The sequence below is a fragment of the Monopterus albus genome, unplaced genomic scaffold (assembly GCF_001952655.1).
Source record: "Monopterus albus unplaced genomic scaffold, M_albus_1.0 scaffold94.1, whole genome shotgun sequence".
NCBI lineage: Eukaryota > Metazoa > Chordata > Actinopteri > Synbranchiformes > Synbranchidae > Monopterus > Monopterus albus.
This window is the reverse complement of record NW_018127974.1, coordinates 756,531-775,304: the sequence shown is the minus strand read 5'-3', so window position 1 is coordinate 775,304 and position 18,774 is coordinate 756,531. Positions and strand designations below refer to the sequence as shown.

General features: G+C 45.4%; 1 protein-coding gene across 1 annotated transcript in view; it reads right to left on the bottom strand.

Moving 5' to 3' along the window:
- runx3 (RUNX family transcription factor 3) overlaps positions 1–18,774 on the bottom strand; it is a 30,797-nt gene that overhangs the window by 2,564 nt on the left and 9,459 nt on the right. Inside the window, 3 exon segments of the mRNA XM_020608642.1 lie at positions 2–410; positions 6,099–6,173; positions 11,904–12,047. Of these exon segments, the coding sequence (XP_020464298.1) occupies positions 2–410; positions 6,099–6,173; positions 11,904–12,047 (628 nt within the window).

The following is an 18,774-nucleotide window of genomic DNA, read 5'->3' as shown; positions in this document are numbered from 1 at the left end:
GCCGTCAGCTTCCACGCCCTCGCTCTGGGTGGTGAGACCAGGGTTCATCAGGCTGTTGGTCCCTCCGGTGCCCGTGGCCCCTGAGCAGGACAGCAGGCGAGTGGGGGACCGCTCACCCCCTGTGTTCCCTGGCGCCACCATGGAGAACTGGTAGGATCCAGATCCTGTGCCATAATACAGGTAGGAGTTGGACTGGAAGTTCTGGGACTGGTTGTTAGAGTAGGGTGGCGGCAGGTAGGTGTGGTATCTAGAAGAGGCTGACATGCTGAGGCCACTGATGCCAGTGCTGGATGTGTTGGCGGAGTAAGGGAAGGCCCCAGGGTAGTGCATGCGAGGGTCTGAGAAGCGGGGGTCTGTCAGGGGAGACAGAGATGGGAAGGTGGTCCTCTGTTGGAAGAGATCTGTAGTCCCTGTTGGTACAGTCAAAGAAAACAATGGGTTGGAAAGAGTCAACAGACTGAAAACTGGAAGTATTGTGATTATGAAACACATTGCTCAGAGAATTCTCATTTTCTCACATCTCAACAACATCAAACCTTCCCAGACCCCCGGTTCTGAGCTCACATTTTATATTCAAATTCCTGTCCATGGAAATGTTTGCTCAAAGTAATGAATTGAGACTGTTTTTTTTTTTTTTTTGCTTAATGGCACCTATCAAACACTGACAGCACATCATCCCACAAGCCCATCCACAACACTGGAGTTATGAAAAAGGCCCCTCATCATGGCCCTCCTACCACTCCTGCACAAGAAAAGCAGCATACAGTATTCTTAGAGCAATGAAAAGAGACATTGTCAGTGCTGAGGGGCGCTTTGTGTAAACACTGATGGCTTGTTGTGCTGTTGTGCAACTCAACATAAATCATAATTAGGTGAAAGAGGCAGACAGACTGATCAATCACAGCCAGAGACAGACGGGAAAGATAGAGAAAGAAAATGAAAGAGGAAAGAGAGAGAAAGTGTGTGACTCTGCTCTAATGTGTATCGCAGTCGTGGAGCTGTCAGAATGAACTGCTAAGTGTAATCTCACAGCTAACACAGTCAGATCCAGCTGTTCGGACTTCAGTTTCACCACACACTTTCTTATTTATTCAGCTGACAAGAGGAATATAGAAATATTGCTGGAGGGTTTGACTTGGCATTTTGTGTCTCTGAGATTTGTGGCTGTTACTGTCACCAGCTTAGTTCCTTAAATCAGCACATTGCCCCTCTAACTTAAATAAGGAGTATTATTGGCTGATTTTACATCCTGAGCTTCGACATGAACCCGTTTCATGCAGTTGTGTAGGACTTGTGAATGCTGCCTGTTGCCACTTTAATATTTGTGTTTGGACTGTGGTAAAGGGACAGTTTTGTCCATATATCTGCTGTGTTGTACAGTATAAGTTAGAAGGTACTGTATCAATTTAATATGCGTAAAACTGCTTAGATCATGCTTAGTCATTGACTGACTGATTTCTCAGCTCAGTTTGTTGTTTATATGTATGTCAGAGATATTACACATTAGCATCACAGCAGATGTAGCTCCACAAACACTGCATTATAGTGCATGTGCATAAGTGTTGACTGACAAGTTAAGCATGTCAAGTCTTAGTGCTCATGATGCTCAGATATCTTCAGGGAAGGTTCAGGCAGCTGAAAGCCAGGCTAGAATATTCTGCAACTGTAAACACCCTTAATTTGGTTGTATGCCACAATTAGGGAGAGTTCCTCAGACCTGATGTTGACTTACAGTATGCTCTATGCTCACCTGTTGCTTATACACATACACTCCCACACACATCTCAGTTCATAATTATTTGTTTGTCTGCATGTGGCTTTCATGGGTCTGACGTGCCCACATGACTCCAAGTGTAAAATGTGGATTTGGATGGCAGAGAAAAGAGAGCTTGTATTTGTGAAATAGCAAGCGCTTGCATGCCACAGCCCCGAGGGGGGAAAATGCCAAACTAGCGTGCCACAGTCTTGTTGAGATGTCTTTTCCCTATGTCTGGAGAACTGGGTCCATTTTCAGAAACAAAAAAAAAAAAATCTGTTCCTTTGCAATTTCCATGGCCCCTGTTATACTCCTTTTTTCTTCAACATCACATTTCTGCAGTTGAATTTCCTTTTCTTTTCGGAATAAGGGAGTTTGGTGGTGGGGGAGCTGTTTCTTTTTCCAGAGTCTACCAGGCACCGGAGGCACTCCATATCTGATTTCACGCGAGGAAAAATCCAAGCCTTCAGCTGCTGTTGATTCGGGTGAAGTGGAGTCGGCCTACTAATTCCTACCGGACTCCCAAAAAGCCTTCACTCTCTCTCTCTCTCTCTCTTTCTCTCTCTCTCATTCTATCCCTTCCTCTCTTTCTGTCTGTGCTAAATTTGGGGATGTGCTGCGTGGAGACTTGACGGCTCTGGCTTCTGTGGCCCACCCCGCTCATGATCTCCATTTAATTGGAGTCGGTGGAAACATGTTGGCTAAACTGTGGTGGGGATTGACTCCTGTTTTCTGTCAGGGGAAACTGGACTGGACACTTATCACAACACCTTAATGGGCTTGTGCAGTATCAACTTCTTGGCTATGAGCCAGGAGGAGCCTGTTATACCACCTGAAACACTCTACAGTATAGTAGCTCCCCCTGGAGGAGAGGGCTAAACAAATTCTCTTCTGTAATTGAGAAGCAAAGTTTTGCAGTCTGCTTTTCCTCCCTCTTAATCATGTTGCATACCTTACTGCTTCCCCACCCGATTTAAGTACAGCCTTCGCTGTTGTAGCTGTGGTAACAGTGGTGTATCTTTGGCAGTTAGGGTCTTCCTGACTGAGCCTAGTAGTAGCTGTCTGTAACCTCTGCGGCCCGAAACCACACATGATCTCCATTAGGCTCATCTGAAACGTGTTGACTAAATTGCAGGGACAGGACAGGGGATAGGCCTCAGAGGACTAGCTGGCACAGTCGGCTGTCCTTGCATGCCACAGCCCCGAGGGGGGAAAATGCCAAACTAGCGTGCCACAGTCTTGTTGAGATGTCTTTTCCCTATGTCTGGAGAACTGGGTCCATTTTCAGAAACAAAAAAAAAAAAATCTGTTCCTTTGCAATTTCCATGGCCCCTGTTATACTCCTTTTTTCTTCAACATCACATTTCTGCAGTTGAATTTCCTTTTCTTTTCGGAATAAGGGAGTTTGGTGGTGGGGGAGCTGTTTCTTTTTCCAGAGTCTACCAGGCACCGGAGGCACTCCATATCTGATTTCACGCGAGGAAAAATCCAAGCCTTCAGCTGCTGTTGATTCGGGTGAAGTGGAGTCGGCCTACTAATTCCTACCGGACTCCCAAAAAGCCTTCACTCTCTCTCTCTCTCTCTCTTTCTCTCTCTCTCATTCTATCCCTTCCTCTCTTTCTGTCTGTGCTAAATTTGGGGATGTGCTGCGTGGAGACTTGACGGCTCTGGCTTCTGTGGCCCACCCCGCTCATGATCTCCATTTAATTGGAGTCGGTGGAAACATGTTGGCTAAACTGTGGTGGGGATTGACTCCTGTTTTCTGTCAGGGGAAACTGGACTGGACACTTATCACAACACCTTAATGGGCTTGTGCAGTATCAACTTCTTGGCTATGAGCCAGGAGGAGCCTGTTATACCACCTGAAACACTCTACAGTATAGTAGCTCCCCCTGGAGGAGAGGGCTAAACAAATTCTCTTCTGTAATTGAGAAGCAAAGTTTTGCAGTCTGCTTTTCCTCCCTCTTAATCATGTTGCATACCTTACTGCTTCCCCACCCGATTTAAGTACAGCCTTCGCTGTTGTAGCTGTGGTAACAGTGGTGTATCTTTGGCAGTTAGGGTCTTCCTGACTGAGCCTAGTAGTAGCTGTCTGTAACCTCTGCGGCCCGAAACCACACATGATCTCCATTAGGCTCATCTGAAACGTGTTGACTAAATTGCAGGGACAGGACAGGGGATAGGCCTCAGAGGACTAGCTGGCACAGTCGGCTGTCTGTGATGTTCCCAGTCTATGAAATGGGTAGCGTATAGAGAACACGGCGTTCCTGTGCTTTTGTCCTTTCTCCTCTATCTCTGAAGCATAGTGCCATGCAATTACTTACAACACCAAGAGTGGAGTCCTCCTGGGGGGAGACGGTGGTGCGGAGACATTGTCCTTAGGCAAGACACTGAACCCCCCAAGTTGCCTGTGATGGCGGCACATATACACGCAGCGGCCCGGGGCCCTCGGCTCCAAACAAAATTTAGTTGTACGTGTTACAATGTTACAATGACAATAAAATAAAGCTGCTCCTTCTTCTTCCTCCTCCTTTCTGCTTAGCTCAAGAAGTCCACTAGTCCACAGTCAAGCGTGTAACCCAGATATGACAGGAGGTTTGCCTCATTTGCTTATGGGAGAAACTGATTTTGGTTGTTAACATAAGGGCAAGTTTGAGGCAGCCATGTGAGTGTGTGTAATTGTGCGAAGGTATATGTGTGTGTGCGCGTGTGTCCGCCTGTGGTGGTTGGCAATGGGAAGATGCAAATCCAGGCACTCACTTGTGAAATGTTTGCTTAGGCTTGATGCAAACTGTGACAGCCAGCGCCCAGGGAATGGTGTCTCACGCAAATAAGTGGAGCGAAGGAAAAAGGAGCAAACCCTAGGCTGGTGCAGCTACATGGAAAGGCACACTGTGTTTTGTGAGATTGTTCTCTTCTCCCAAGTATCAGTCCCAAAGAGAGTCTGCTTCACTGCAGTATGGATTTTACTGCTCCCTTCAGAGCGAGCATTTCTTTGATGTACTGACTGGTTTGGGTGGTTTGAACAGTCCATGCCATGAGGACAGGAGTCATACCAGGCCAATGATGACAAGGCAACATAAAACCAGGGCAGAGCCGCTGCTGCTGTGTTGGCCAAAAAATAGGAGACCCAAATGAACACAAATGATCTCCAAGTGTTTATTTAGGCACCAAGGCTTTGGGGCCCGAGCATCATGTCGAATGCAAATAATAATCACCTCTGTACTGTGGCATCATGGTCAACAGCCCAAAAGCCTCATGCATGTTAGACACTTTATCAGGTGAGCACAGGAGATTTTGCATGTCCCCAACTTGTGACATGCAACATAAGCAGGGGTAAAGGTGTTTGTGATGACAAAAAAACCATAGATTTTCCTAATGCACCGACATACAAGGTGACATGATTGCTATGTTTGTTAAGTAAATTCTTTTCTATGAGAGATATGATACTTCCTTGTTAAGTCACTGATGTGATGTGTGTGACCATGTATATGGTGTTGTCAGAATAAGGGTGTAAGAGTGTCATCATACAATGTCTTTCTTCTATTTCTGTCACATTTTCTTTACTGTTGAGATGGACTGGAATTTCAAGTTTAGCTTCAAAGCTGCCAAACATATTCTTTTACTAATCATCACTGTCAATCACTTTTTTCTTTTTACACAATCAAACAGTTGTGTGTCTTTTTTTCTGCTTGAGGCATTGTGTCCTATCTGATAAACTGTAGTAACGAGAGCACGATCAGTGAACAAACTCATCACAGTGTGAGCGGTTGATTCGGGATGTCTGGTGTGGCGTGGTGGTTTCTGGATAGGGGACGGATGGGAGAGTGATGGGGCAAGAAAAAGATAAAAGAAAGAAAGAGAGCGAAAGAAGAAGGCAGGAAGGGTGGTGGCGTCCTAGGAATGTTGTGTGATGCAGTATGGCCCTACAGGCAAAACAAAATTGTCACAATGAATGGCACGCCCTGTGTTAAGGCGGCCTTTCCAGTGTCTCCACTTCAGTATTGTTGATTTCCATTTGAAAAGTCAATCACAGTGTGAACCTCTAATAAAATAAATTGGTTTGTTCTGAGGTCTTTTTAAAGAGGTGCTATTTAAAATGTGTGCTGATTTTTCCAGCCTCTTTGCTCATACAGTAATTAAAACACTTTCTTACTAGTGACTTCACCACTCATGCCGCTTGCTGATTGGGCCTTACACCACTGTATGATTATGTCTTAGCAACTAACAAACACTTTTTTCATTAAGACTCACACAAGCCCAGACATGCACGTCCTCACATTTGCATCAAATATGAGGTTGAATCACATGTGTTTATGTGAAAGTTAAAAACAAGTCTCACCTGGCCATGGTCTCAGGTCCTCCTCCACCTTGCATGTCTTCAGAGTGGGGGTGTCCATTTGCTCCTGCCACAGTGCTGGTGTAACACACAATATGAACAGCAGGTGAATAATAGGATCTACTATTGATGAAGTCATCCGTGGAGAAATTCAGTGTGTGCAAGAATGCAAAATGTTAACATTTTGTGAAATGCAGAGAAGTGTGTGGGTGGTATACACTGTCTGTGCCATTGAAAACCAAAGCATGATCCAAAAAAATCCCTTCATGACAGACTTGTCAAAACTGTCTTGACATCTGGTGGTTTGGAGATGGGTCTTCCTGTCACAGGTTGGCTTCTGCTGACTGAGCAGTAAAGACTGGAAAGAGAAGGGGTGGTTTTCTCACCAGAGTGAGACCAGGCTTGGAAAAACATGCTCGATGGGTGCAAGGAAGATATTTTTGGGTCTTTCAGGCGAGACACTGGAGAGGCAGCGGAGGCCTATGAAGCACAGGTCACTCACTAGCCTGTCCAGCCAAGCTGTCAGGAAGCGCAGGAGAGGGTCAAGGACCTACTGGCCCGATGTGTGGGACCCTCATTCACACCCAATAGCCACACCACAGGAGAGCTGACACAAACAGGGCCTGTTTGCATTAGGTCTGAGACGGTGCGGTTGTTACAAGACAATGTGCACAGAGCCCTGTGGACATGGATAGTCTCAGCTGAACAGTGTTGTTAAAGTTGTTTTTTCTCAAATACATGTAAATATTTTCATCACAAAGACAGAAAACACCCAGTTTTCTCTGTCTGCTTTTGTGGCACCGCTATGACTCTGCCCTCCACTGCTGGGATACCGCAACATAGTAAACTCCTAACCTCCTGTAGTGGCAATTAGGATAGAGAAGGGTGCCAGAGGCAGAGCGGAGGGTGGTGCTGGACCACTCGCCTATAGTCGCACTGAGCTCAGCATGTGTAAGATCTGTGCTTCCCCTGCAGATCCTCCACTTCCTTTGCAAAGGCCCAAATCAGCACTCAGTCACCTAGAGGTCCTGCACTGTGCCTCACAATGGCAAATTCTTACACATAAATGGCCTTATTCAGAAAGGCTTGCAAGCAGCTGGTGCGATTCGCTCAAGAAAATAAACATTTCCTTTAAATATTTTGATTGGCCAGCAGACAACGTCAATACCAGAGGCACAGATTACCCCTGTTAATAACAAGACCAACCCCCTGGGTGGAGCTGAGGAGTGGAGAAAAAAGGGCTGAAATGGGAAGAAGCGGAGACGGCGTCACAAATAAGTAGCTTTGGGGTAGTGCCAGTGTAGTTTTGGCGAAGACACAAATAAACAGATTCACTGCTTTTGAAGTGTATAGATGAAAGAAGATGTCTGAGCCAGAATGGCGTCCATCCTTGTGACTCTGGATCCAGCAACGCCTCTGAGACATGTAATGCGCCTCTCGTAATGAAGCATGTCATTGAGACACTGAATGCTGGTCCTTGTGTTGGCCTTCCTGTTTCGCTTAGGCCCTAGGCGTCGCAACAGGGGAGAGAATGTGTGAGAGAGAGAGAGACACCAACGAGGGAAGGAGAGAGAAACAGAGCGTGTTAGAGAGGGGAGGGACACGGCCTTGGCTCAGCTATGTGAGACATTTGATATGTCTTTTGAGCCCTCACTTATAACATGAGCAAAAACAAACACATGGGCTAAAAAATCCTATGTTCTCTTTGCGAGCTCATCGTCTTCCTGCCCTCCCCCTCTCCCCAGACTCAATAGAGACTGTTCATGGCACACATGTAGTTTCTGTAATTGCTGAAATGTAAAACTCAACCTGGCTCTGATGTGAAATTATAACTTATACAAACAGTTGAGTCTAGTAAAAAACAACTTGCTTTTGCTTCTCTTTTTCTTCTCTTTTCACCAAGACACTGGCTTCAAAAGAATTTTTTTTTGAAGAAAAGAAACATTTTCAGTTTGAATTATTCATCTCAGGGCCACAAAAAGAAAGTAACCACAAGTGAAGCTTTCAGGCACCATAACAAATAAACTCCATGGCAGTCACTGACGTATTATGTAAATAGTGGATTGCAGAAGTAAAACAGAGTGTCTAAAGGACTGGCCTGGATTCCTGCTTGTTTCAGTTGTATTGGCCTCAGAAGACTGGCTTCCTGCTTGGGGTTGGCAGAAATCAGCATGAAACCCAACTAGCATGATGGCTATGCTCAGAAGTCCACACCACAGCTCCCTGACAGTGCTAATTTCCTGTCTCACTCTTGCTTCTAATTGGCTGATCATGTCATTCTGGATGTGTGAATTAGCGTGAGCCTCTTGGCCGCGGCAGTAGCAGAACGCCGCCTCAAACCTGGGGGGCCGGCCAGCTTGTTTATGCGGAGTAAACAGTGTGGTCACTGTGGACAAGGCAGGAGGGGCACGGCTGCATCAGGCTGGTTCTCCATCAAACAGGACTTTCTCAAGCTAAGTGTAGAGCAAAGGCCGCAGCCTGAATTCACTGAACAAGATGGCAAAGCACAGCTGCAGCAGATGTGTGCCAAAGGAAGGCAGTCAGAGGTGCCAACATGTGTGGAAGCATCATTAATGGAAATGATTTGCTCCTTTTAATTGGAATTTACAGGAGAAATACTGAGCTTGTTTCAAAAATGAAGTGTGTAATATATTATTTTCTGCAAGATTCTGACATTTTTAACAACATCACCACCATGTGGGTCACACTGACACATTCATAATTGCATGCACACGCTTTTGGGCCGTCATCAAAGCTCTGAGCACTTGACTCGATGGCGGAATGTTATGCTGGTGTCTGATATTTATCATTCAGAGAAGAATCACAGGCCTTGGAACAAATAACACCTCAAAAGTGCCAGGACTTTTGAGGATATTTAACACCAAAGTACATTTAACTTAAAAGAGCTGCTTTCGTCTCGGCTGTCTGTGGGACACCGTGCCAGGGGCTTGTTGAGTTTTGTCTGCATTTGAAATGGAATAAGGTAAAGCTGAAATCTACTTTCTGCTTTGCATGTTAAGAGAAATCTAATTTTCTATCAGCTGCTTGCTTTTCTCAAGACTGGGAACAACTGTGTGTGTGTGTGTGTTATACATCCAGTGCCACAGAGAGATGTCAGAGATTGAACTACATTCTGTATCAGAGGCAGAAAAAAAAAAGTGCCACCCACAGCCGCATATAGTATACACGTGTACCTCATTTGAGGTTTTGAAAACCAGAATAACAATTTAGTACTTGATTGTCTGACTGTCAGATTTGCTTGACTGCACTAGTTGAACCACGCATTTTCAACCACACACACATACTCCCTCCTCCCTCTCTGAGAATGATTCCACATGTCTAGCAGGCTTACCTGTGGCCACAGAAGAACAAAAACAGGCAGCCAATGCAGCGTCTGCCAGCGCACAGGAATCCTGTCACTGCATGCACTGTAATGAGCTCTTAATTACCTTGTCTGTCTGGGGCACTAGTGGAGCACTTGCAACACTAGCACGGAACTGTGTGTGTGTGTGTGTGTGTGTGTGTGTGTGTGTATTTTCAATTTGCCTATGGTGCAATTGTCTTTGTGTGTGTGTGAGATTTAAGAACCCAGTGTAACACATGTCTGGAGACGTGTCCTGTTGACAACAAAAGTGAGACGGTATTTCATAGCTCAGACAACAAAATGAAGCAAGGAGGCTTAAGGAGGAGATGGCACTGTATTTTCTGATTTAGCCATCTTCAAGGGGAGAATGCGAGGATGTTCCTGCCCCAAATAATGGAAAACATCTTTTGTAACAGTGAGATAGGAATCTATTTAATTATAACATGTTGATGGGTGATCTATCACCTGGCAATTCTCAAACAAACAGGCACAGGGATTTAAAGTATCTGCACAGCACAGCGGTGTCTGGCAGGGCTGCCAAAAGCAGAGCTGTGTGTGCTGTTGACATGTAAACGCCTCTGTGTTTCTGAATGGGATTTTTTTTTACATCAAGCTTATTTTTTGTTTGAACTTTGCTTGTAATACTGTGCATGATTCCAACACGTACAGGAGCGCTCTGTGTGATCTACGCCATACATCTCTGCTCTGCACTGCTCAGATACTCCAACAGATATATGACGTGTGAGGGAGAGGGGCCCTCTAGTCTGTTTATTTAATTATTTTACCACTCTTGCCCTGCGGTATGCCATCATGATGGTAATACCACAGATTAAGGTGTGTGGTTTTTACAGCTCTTCCCCTGGTCAGTCTCACTCGCACACACTTCTTATAGACGGCTTCCGCTCGCTGGCAGCTGTAACGTGAGGCTCAAGGCCTTTACTGCCTCTGACAGCTCCAACTGATGTTGAATGTGTTGTGTCTGCTCACACTGTATATAATGTACAAGTGTGTTACAACATCACAGCCATTTGAAGCCTGACAGGCCTATATGGCCCTCTAATTCCTGCCCTAATCCTTTGCAAGGCGGATGAGAGCAAAGCAAAGAGTTGCTCCTCATCTGCTGTCTGGACCAAGTCTGTACACCTCTCCCTGTGCCGTCTAGAGCACTCTCCCCTCCCTGAATTCAATTTAGCCCTCAGAAACCTAAAGTTTCCAGTATAAGCTTAGCTGCAGGGGGCTTTTTATTGGCAGACGACCTAGAGAGCTCATGCCAAACTCTAAAACATCAGAAAATGATCATCACAGTGGCTGTATTGTGTTGAAGCCCCACACTGTTTATTTTCAGTGTTAGCGGTCGGTGGTGTTTCTAAAATGGCTGACATGTTTTTGACTCGGCACAGGCTGTGTGAGGGTACAAAATCAATATCAACACTCAGTAAGGACAAGGGAGAACAGGGTAAAGACCCTGTGTTCTCCACAGTCAGCTGTTAGATAGGACCATACTGGTGACTCAGCGCTGGCTAAGCTAAACACAAGGCCAAACACTGGTGTATACATGTGATACACACTGATACCGTTCCACCCACACACGGCCCAGCGCTCCCAAACAAGCTCTCCTGTACACAGTAACATGCTGATACAAAGGTAATGAGATTCATTAGCTGGCATGAGAACTAGAAAGTGGGTGGGAGAGGGAAGCGAACTGTGTGTGTCTCTGTGTGTGTGTGTTTAGTCTGCATGCTTCCAGACATGGCATCCTGTTAAAGAGCCTCTGACATATGACAGAGTGAACACTCATCCTCACGCCAACCATCGCCCACGCAGCTGTCTACAGCACATGCACATATGTTTGAAAGAACCCCCTCCCCAACATCGCACCACCTCAGTCTCAGCCTCCCCCCACATCCCCCGCACATTCGACCAGTCTGAGAGTGACGTGATTGCCAAGGTAGCGGCCGGCTGTTACATTCCTGAGGCTGTAGTGTGCAGTGTGCGGAGGCCAGTTTCAGCAGCTAGGCCAAGCTCAGTTGGCAGCACTGGCCGTGCCACCTGACCACAGACTCAACTCTCCACGCTGTGGGACTCAAACCCTCCAACGCAGGGCGCCCGGGGACAGAGCTGACATGAGCTTCCCCTTCACCCAGCCAACACGTATAACAGCGCCCAGATTATTGAAACAGAACTCGGAAGGCGCCTTGGTGGATGAAATGCACAAATATATAAGTTATGGTGGTTAACATGAACTAAATATACTGTGCTGTGATTCTGCCTGATTGGTTGTGGCTGGATCAATCAATCAATCAAATTTTATTTGTATAGCACCAAATCGCAACAAAAGTCATCTCAGGACACTTTACAAAGTAAGGTCTAGACCTTACTGTTATCGCTAATATTACAGAGGGAAAACCCAACAAATCCCCCTTGTATGTATCAATGGTCCTCACCTTGTGTACTACTGAGGGTTTGGTGGATGGGGCGAGGGTTATTGTTCACTGGGCCTATCCGCATACTCCGCTGGTAGCGCTCGATCTCTGAGAGCCTGTCCGAAAACTGCATCTTCTGGGGGTCTTCTATCTTCACTCTGTGCCCTGAAACAGCCACATGAGGTGGACAGGTTAGAGAGAAATCAAGGACTTGCCAATTTACCACCTACACAAATAGGAACATTTACAGAGTTGCACAAAAATAGCAAAATTAATAGCTAGAGTCATTTTGGAAAACTTATCCATAATCTCCTGATGGAGCCAGGCAGTGTGACATGTCCTGGCAAAAACACCTCGCAGCCTGTCTAAACTTTAATCTGTGTAAAACTGACTTGGACTGTGAAGACCATTTATATCCTCCTTTGTAATTCACTCACACTCACACAGGATGAAATTATACAGTATAAGGGGGGAGAGAGAGAGACTGTCACCATGTTTTCAGCTTCCACATACAAAAATATTATTAGATTGTTAGCAGACCTTGAAATACATTGGCTAGACACTAAGTGTTACCCAAGCTGCACCTGCTGCCGCGTCATCCGCAGATAACGATAGCATAAGTGGTTGAAAATAATTGCTTAAGGAATGTTGTTTGCCCTGAACCTTAAGTCTCATAAATAATAAAATACACTTGTTACATTAGGCAGTTCTATAAACGGATGAATTTAAGTAATCTTTATCTTTCCATCTTCCTTAAAAAACAAGAAATAATCAGTAGATCTTCCCCCAGTAACCACCCAGCTCTCTCTCTCTCTCCCTCTCTCACACACACACACACACACACACACACACACACATATATATGCAGGGTGTTCAGGTCTGACTGACACAGCACTTAGTCAGAAGGAAACACCCAGACGAGGCTACCAGACCATATAGTCATCAGTCTTAAACATAACGGAGAGAAAAGAGAGGCACTGAAAGAAAGCTTTTGTAGGTGTGTGTGTGTGTGTGTGCGCAGGAGGTGAGAATGAACTCTGAGTAAGTGAAGCATACAATATGTGGTGCATCTCTTTTCTCCAGACCAGGAAAACTAACCACCACACTTAGCGCCCTTATAACTTTGATGTTCAGGGAGATGATAAGCCTGATCGTGCCTTTTATGTAGACACTCACATGTCCACTTACATGTACAAATACACGGGGTCACACACACACACACACACACACACATACGTGCACATGCCCGACATGTGAATACACCTTAAATGTCAGACGCGAGTCCGGATGAGGGCTATGCCTCTAATGGGAGGAAGCGATTTTAATGTAACTATCAATGCACCAAAACTGTGTGTGAACCAGCATGTATACATTCTGTGGTTTTCTCCCTGGCATCTCTACAGAGTAGCCTAATGTGAAGTAATGGCTGGATTTGAATATTTTATCACTATATAAAGGGGGCAAGGCAGACGGACCAATATGGATTTTGCCCATCCTTTCTCTCCACTGACCCATGGGCAATATATCTTCCCTCAGAGGCTGACCCATGGGTAAAGTTTCCTCTCGTTTACCGCTCTGTCCATTTGTTTGTGCCCACCACCTCCCCTCCATCCTCTCTTTACGAACTATATAGAAATATGTAGCTTTGACACCCCCTCAACACACATGCATACAGATACACTCAGGCAGGCTGATGCACGCGCACACACACACACACACACACACACACACACACACAATGTCTCAATGCAGACAGGCACTGAAATCAAACTGTTGTCCAAAGTCAAAGTGCAGCTCAGAATAGTTTGGGACTTTTTATTCACTCCCACTAATCAGCAGATGTGTTGCACTTTATGTGTGTGAGCACATGAGAAAAGGAAAGAGACTCCGTTGTGACTAATCTGTCTGAGGACAGGCAGCACTTCTGTTCCTGATCTCCAGCTGTTTGTTTTTACGGGAATTAGGACGTGGGACACCAAAGGAAAGGATGGTGTGTGTGTCTGATTCCACCCACCAGTTCGTTCCATGCCGTTACTCAGGAACACACGACCCCTCACACACTCTGCAATATCGTTTTTATTCGCGCTTATATGCAACCTGTCTGCCTTCTCTTTAAACTTGGATGGAAGGAATGAAGGTCAGCATTTTTATTCACTTTCTCTCCCTCTCTGTCACACACACACACACACACACACAGAGACACTGCGGCTACTGTCTGTTCCAGGCCCGAGCAGGGGCGGCCAGGGGAAGCAGCCCTCCAAATATAGCCCCTCTATATGTGTCCTTGTGTAGTTATTAAGAGATTTACACCACCTCAAACGGCTGAGGTCAGGGAAATGATACATCCCACTGCTCTGGTTGGAAAAAAAAGACAGACAGGCAGGGGAAAAAAATGATAATTGGTCAGTTTTTCTGTGGCCAGTGGTGGTCTAAGATGAATTAGCTGGCTCTTCAAGAATGAAAGTGATCATTCAGCTGCCCACAAACACACACGCTCACTTGAGCCTTGCTGTGGATCCTGTGGCCTGGGTCCAGTTGGCAGGGACATCTGGTGACACACTGTTCAAAGCTTCCAGTAGGGGGGTTTAGCGGGCTGTGAGAGAAGAGCTTTGAGGAGTGGAGCGGTTTTGTTAGAACAAGGCCTGGATCTTATTAACCTGGGTCCTACAGTTGCCGTTCACACCACTAATCAACTGGCTCAAAACTTTCTTTTCCCCTTCTCTGTTTTTCCCTCTGCTTTTGTCTCCTGGATACGTTTTAAATAAGCCTACTAAGAATGAAGCACACACACTTGGTTTTCTCTTTTTTTTTTAAGGACACGTGCTGGCTTTTGGCTGAAGCTACTTCAGATGACAATTTGTGTGTGCATTTGGCTACTGTAGGAACTGTGATAAGGAGCCTGTAGTTCCCTCTACTGTATGGGCAGTCTGTAACGGATACGTTGGGCTTGCTGTTCTAAACTGTACTGAAATAAAGGGGATCTTTTAATTGGTCATTTTACCTTTTGTAAAGTTGTATTTAAATTACTGTTTAATGTCAATTTCACCTGGATTTTGTGCACACAGGAGTTCAGTGACTCTGAATTGAAATGTTTTTCATTAACATACTTATACTATACTATGTGTGGTTTAAAACATCTTTTAAATTTCTCCTCTGTACATTGAATGATGTTCAGTCTGAAATCCTTCTAGTCACAGCCAGGAAAACAGAACCTGTGTCCTCCAGTTAACCCTCGTGTTAATACTCTCTCTGTGGCCAGTTGACCCTGGCTATAGCCGCAGTGTGTCTGCTCTGACCGCCAGCATTTGACTTCTATCTACTCTGCAGGACTGGGGGCCAGAGGGGTGCCAGCGCTCCACACCAGCCCCATTTCAGAGGGGTTTCTGTGGTCGGATGAATATTTAATGTGTGAGGGTGCACTTAGGAGAGAATGCCCTTGTTTTTCTCTCTATGATATCATAACCACAAGATAGAGCTGGGAGATGGGGGCCAATGCACACATGAGGCCTAAACAGGAGCGCTCAATACGCACCCAGAGCTGAAATGGATGCTAAAGGTTGTAGATTTACTAGCCTCCTCTCAGCATAGCGGTCGCATCATCTGAAAGCATTATGGAAGTCTATGAAGAACAAATAAAATGCTTGATATAAAATGTCTGGTATTAACGATGTACTGAAAGGCAACGGCTGTGTTTTGAAGACATGGGTGTGCCGTTCTCAGCACCCACTTTGTTTTGCGTGCAAGTGTGTGTATGTGTGTCTTTTTATTTCCTGATAGCGTTTTATCTTTGCTGCAGAATAACTTGAGCTTCTGCTTTGCCTTTTTTGCCCCCTGTGCATTGAAAGCAAATGGAAGTTCAAGTTTAAGTGATGTGAAAAGTGTGAAGTTGTTTTTCACTCTACGATGAGACAACATAAACGGCAAACTGGACCAGATCTTGCCCAGCCCCCCCTCTACGAAGCCCATATCAGCCCAACACAGGGATAGTGTTTGCTCAGTAAGGTGACTGCCAGGCCTTAAACACAGATTTAACCGCTGAATGATCACCCAATACGACTTGTTTCCTTCCTTCATCCCCCACTGTTTCTCAACTTCTCCTCTCTTTCTCTGTCTCCATTGAAAGAAAGAAACATATGTTCCTGTCCAAAGGGAGACACATTAAACATAAGGTCTGTTTAGTGAAGGGCTGGGTGCTTTTTCAGGGGCAAAGTGAAACTCTATCTGGATGGCAAAGGGCAATACGTGCTTTGGCCCTGGCCCAAGTCTGCACCGAATATATTTGAATTGTAAATATTTATATTCGCCATATAAATGGACTTGATAGGCCCCTGATAGCAGACTAGAACTGATTTGGCAGCGTGTATTACACTGAAAACTGAAAACTGTGTCAGCACTGTAAAGTCTATGTAAATATGATTTAGGATTACCTACAAAAACGATGTCAGGGCAGCGTAAGGAGCATTTCTGAGTCTAACACGAGGGCTACTAAATGGCAGCTGATCAGTATTTTTCTGTATATTATGACAGATTTAAGAGTTTTTGTTGTGTTGATGAGTCAGTTCACTATCACCACAACTTAAAATGGAACCTTTTAGGTTAGGGAAGCCCAAGTTGTACGTGTTTTGAAAGTTAAGATGTAAGCACAAAAGTCCTTATCTCACTTCTGACACCCCACAGTGTGATGTGGGGCGACAGTTGAACGTGTTGCAGTGAGGCCTGCTCGCCTGCAAGCACACTTCCGTTTGCCCTCAACAGACTTTGGGGAAGTTTCAACATCTGTTGAGCAAAGCCTTGTACACCTGTCTTCCTCTTCCTCCTCTCTAGCGGACCTGAACCCCCTGCATTCTTGTTCCCACCCTGCTTCTTTCCGCCACGCTCTCATACTTCCCTTTGCCTTCTATTACTGGCATCATTGCACAGCTCAAAAAGCATTTCCACAGCAGTCTATTTGCTATCGTGCTCCCCAAGGCCACCAATCACACTGTTGGTTATTTACAGTGGGGAGAATCAAAGTTCTTGTTTTGAGGCTGACCCTGAAGGATGTGGGTTTTACCCTTGGCTGGTGATTGTGGCTGTCTCGTCTGGGCCTAAATGAGTTGAAGTTAGACATTGCTTTGTGCTCATTTACATAACATTCTTATAACACTTTCATTATGAGTGCATACATTTTTACAACTGTATCATTACCATAGATTCAATGCACAGACTATTTATTTCTTTCAACAAAAACTAGATGTGAGTTAAAGTGTTGGTCATTAATATGGCAGCTCTAAATACAGTGGCAGAGGAGTTTGGTTAAAAAATATTATTTCCATTTAAGCTTTCAGGAAAGGATTTGGCACGCTATCTGTCGTTCACCCTCTCTGGCCACAGCTGGGCAATTGTCTGGTCCCTCAGGCAGATGCTTCAGCCTCTCTCTGGGGACATGAGCAGTGTGAAAATCCCCCTCGCAGGCCTAAAAACAAGCTGCTCACAGCGGAAGTTGCTACATGAGACTGTTAGAGCAAAGAACACAGCCTTCCTTTTCTGATAAGGGGATAAAGCTCTGCGTGTGTGTGTGTGTGCGTGTGTGCGTGTGTGTGTGTGTGTGTGGGAAAAGAAGTAGTGCCACACAAGGACAACCCTATAGCAAGGCAGGTTGAGGCAGGCAAGAAGAGTGAAGGGGTGCCAAAATAAGGCCCAGTGCACCCAGATTCTCTAACAGTACAATAAGGCCTCCAGCATGTTGAGAGTAATCATCCCTCTTTTGTCCCACCATTCTACAGTGTGTGTGTGTGTGTGTGTGTGTGTAACTGTCTTCTCCTTGGGAGTTTAGGCGTGTTGGGGGTGATATGAGCGCGGCTGTTTTTCAGGCCTTTTTAGTTGCTTGCCTCTGTAGATTTCCCAGTGCTGCTGCTTTGGCCTTGTCGAGCACAGAAGGCCGGTTTGGCTCCGGCGACAGATCATATTAAAGCAATAAGCTGCTTTGAGTGTGTTATTTTAGCTCTAATGTTAAATGGGGTTGTTGTGCATGTCTGTGTGTGTGTGTATGCATGTTTGCGTATATGTGGTAGTTGGGTTGTTCTAAGCTGCGATCTGCTGGGGGAGGTGGGGGCCTCACAAGACTGTGGGAAAGGAAAGCAAGCTGCCACTGTCACATACATCAATGCAACACCAGCAGATGTGTCAAACGGCTTTGCATTCACACCTCCGTGCATACTAGCTCACACACAATGATGTGCAACAAGCGTGCATTTGCCCCTACACAAGCACACACACTGTTCCACAGAATGACAACTGATATTCCAGGTGGGTCAAAGTAAATGTGTGAAATGTAAAATGTGTGAATTTTCCACTGTGTAGGCACACGCATACTTCACTTCAAGTGCTTTCTGAGGTTGTTAGTGGCCTGCTGTAGTGATGTTGAGATTACAAAGCCTGACCTCTCATTTTTTGTGATCTTTCCAGCCTATTTTGAAAAGTCAGGTCATCCCTCTAGGTTTGCTCAGAGGATGACAACCTTCTCTGCTCCTGGAAGCAAAGACAGATCTTGCTGCACCTATTATTTGCTCAGTGTTTCTAACCTTTAAGGCCTGAAGAAATAAATATCCAAACCACAGGGTGGTGGTACACAACGCCTTTTCCAGTAACCAGCAGGTGCCTTATTCCCACAAACTGCCACCCCCGTCCCCACTGCCCCAACACAGAAAATGGTTTATTGTCATAATGCAGTAGTGAAGAAAATATTCCTTCACTGATGGGCCATTTATTTTTCTAAATGCAGATCGGAACTTTTATTGAATTACAGCTGAAAGGTTGTAATAGGCTCCCTCCTGTATGGGTCAGTGTAAATAAGGAAGAGTGAGCACATACAGAGTGGGCATTTTACTTCCCTTCATAGGTGGGTAAACAG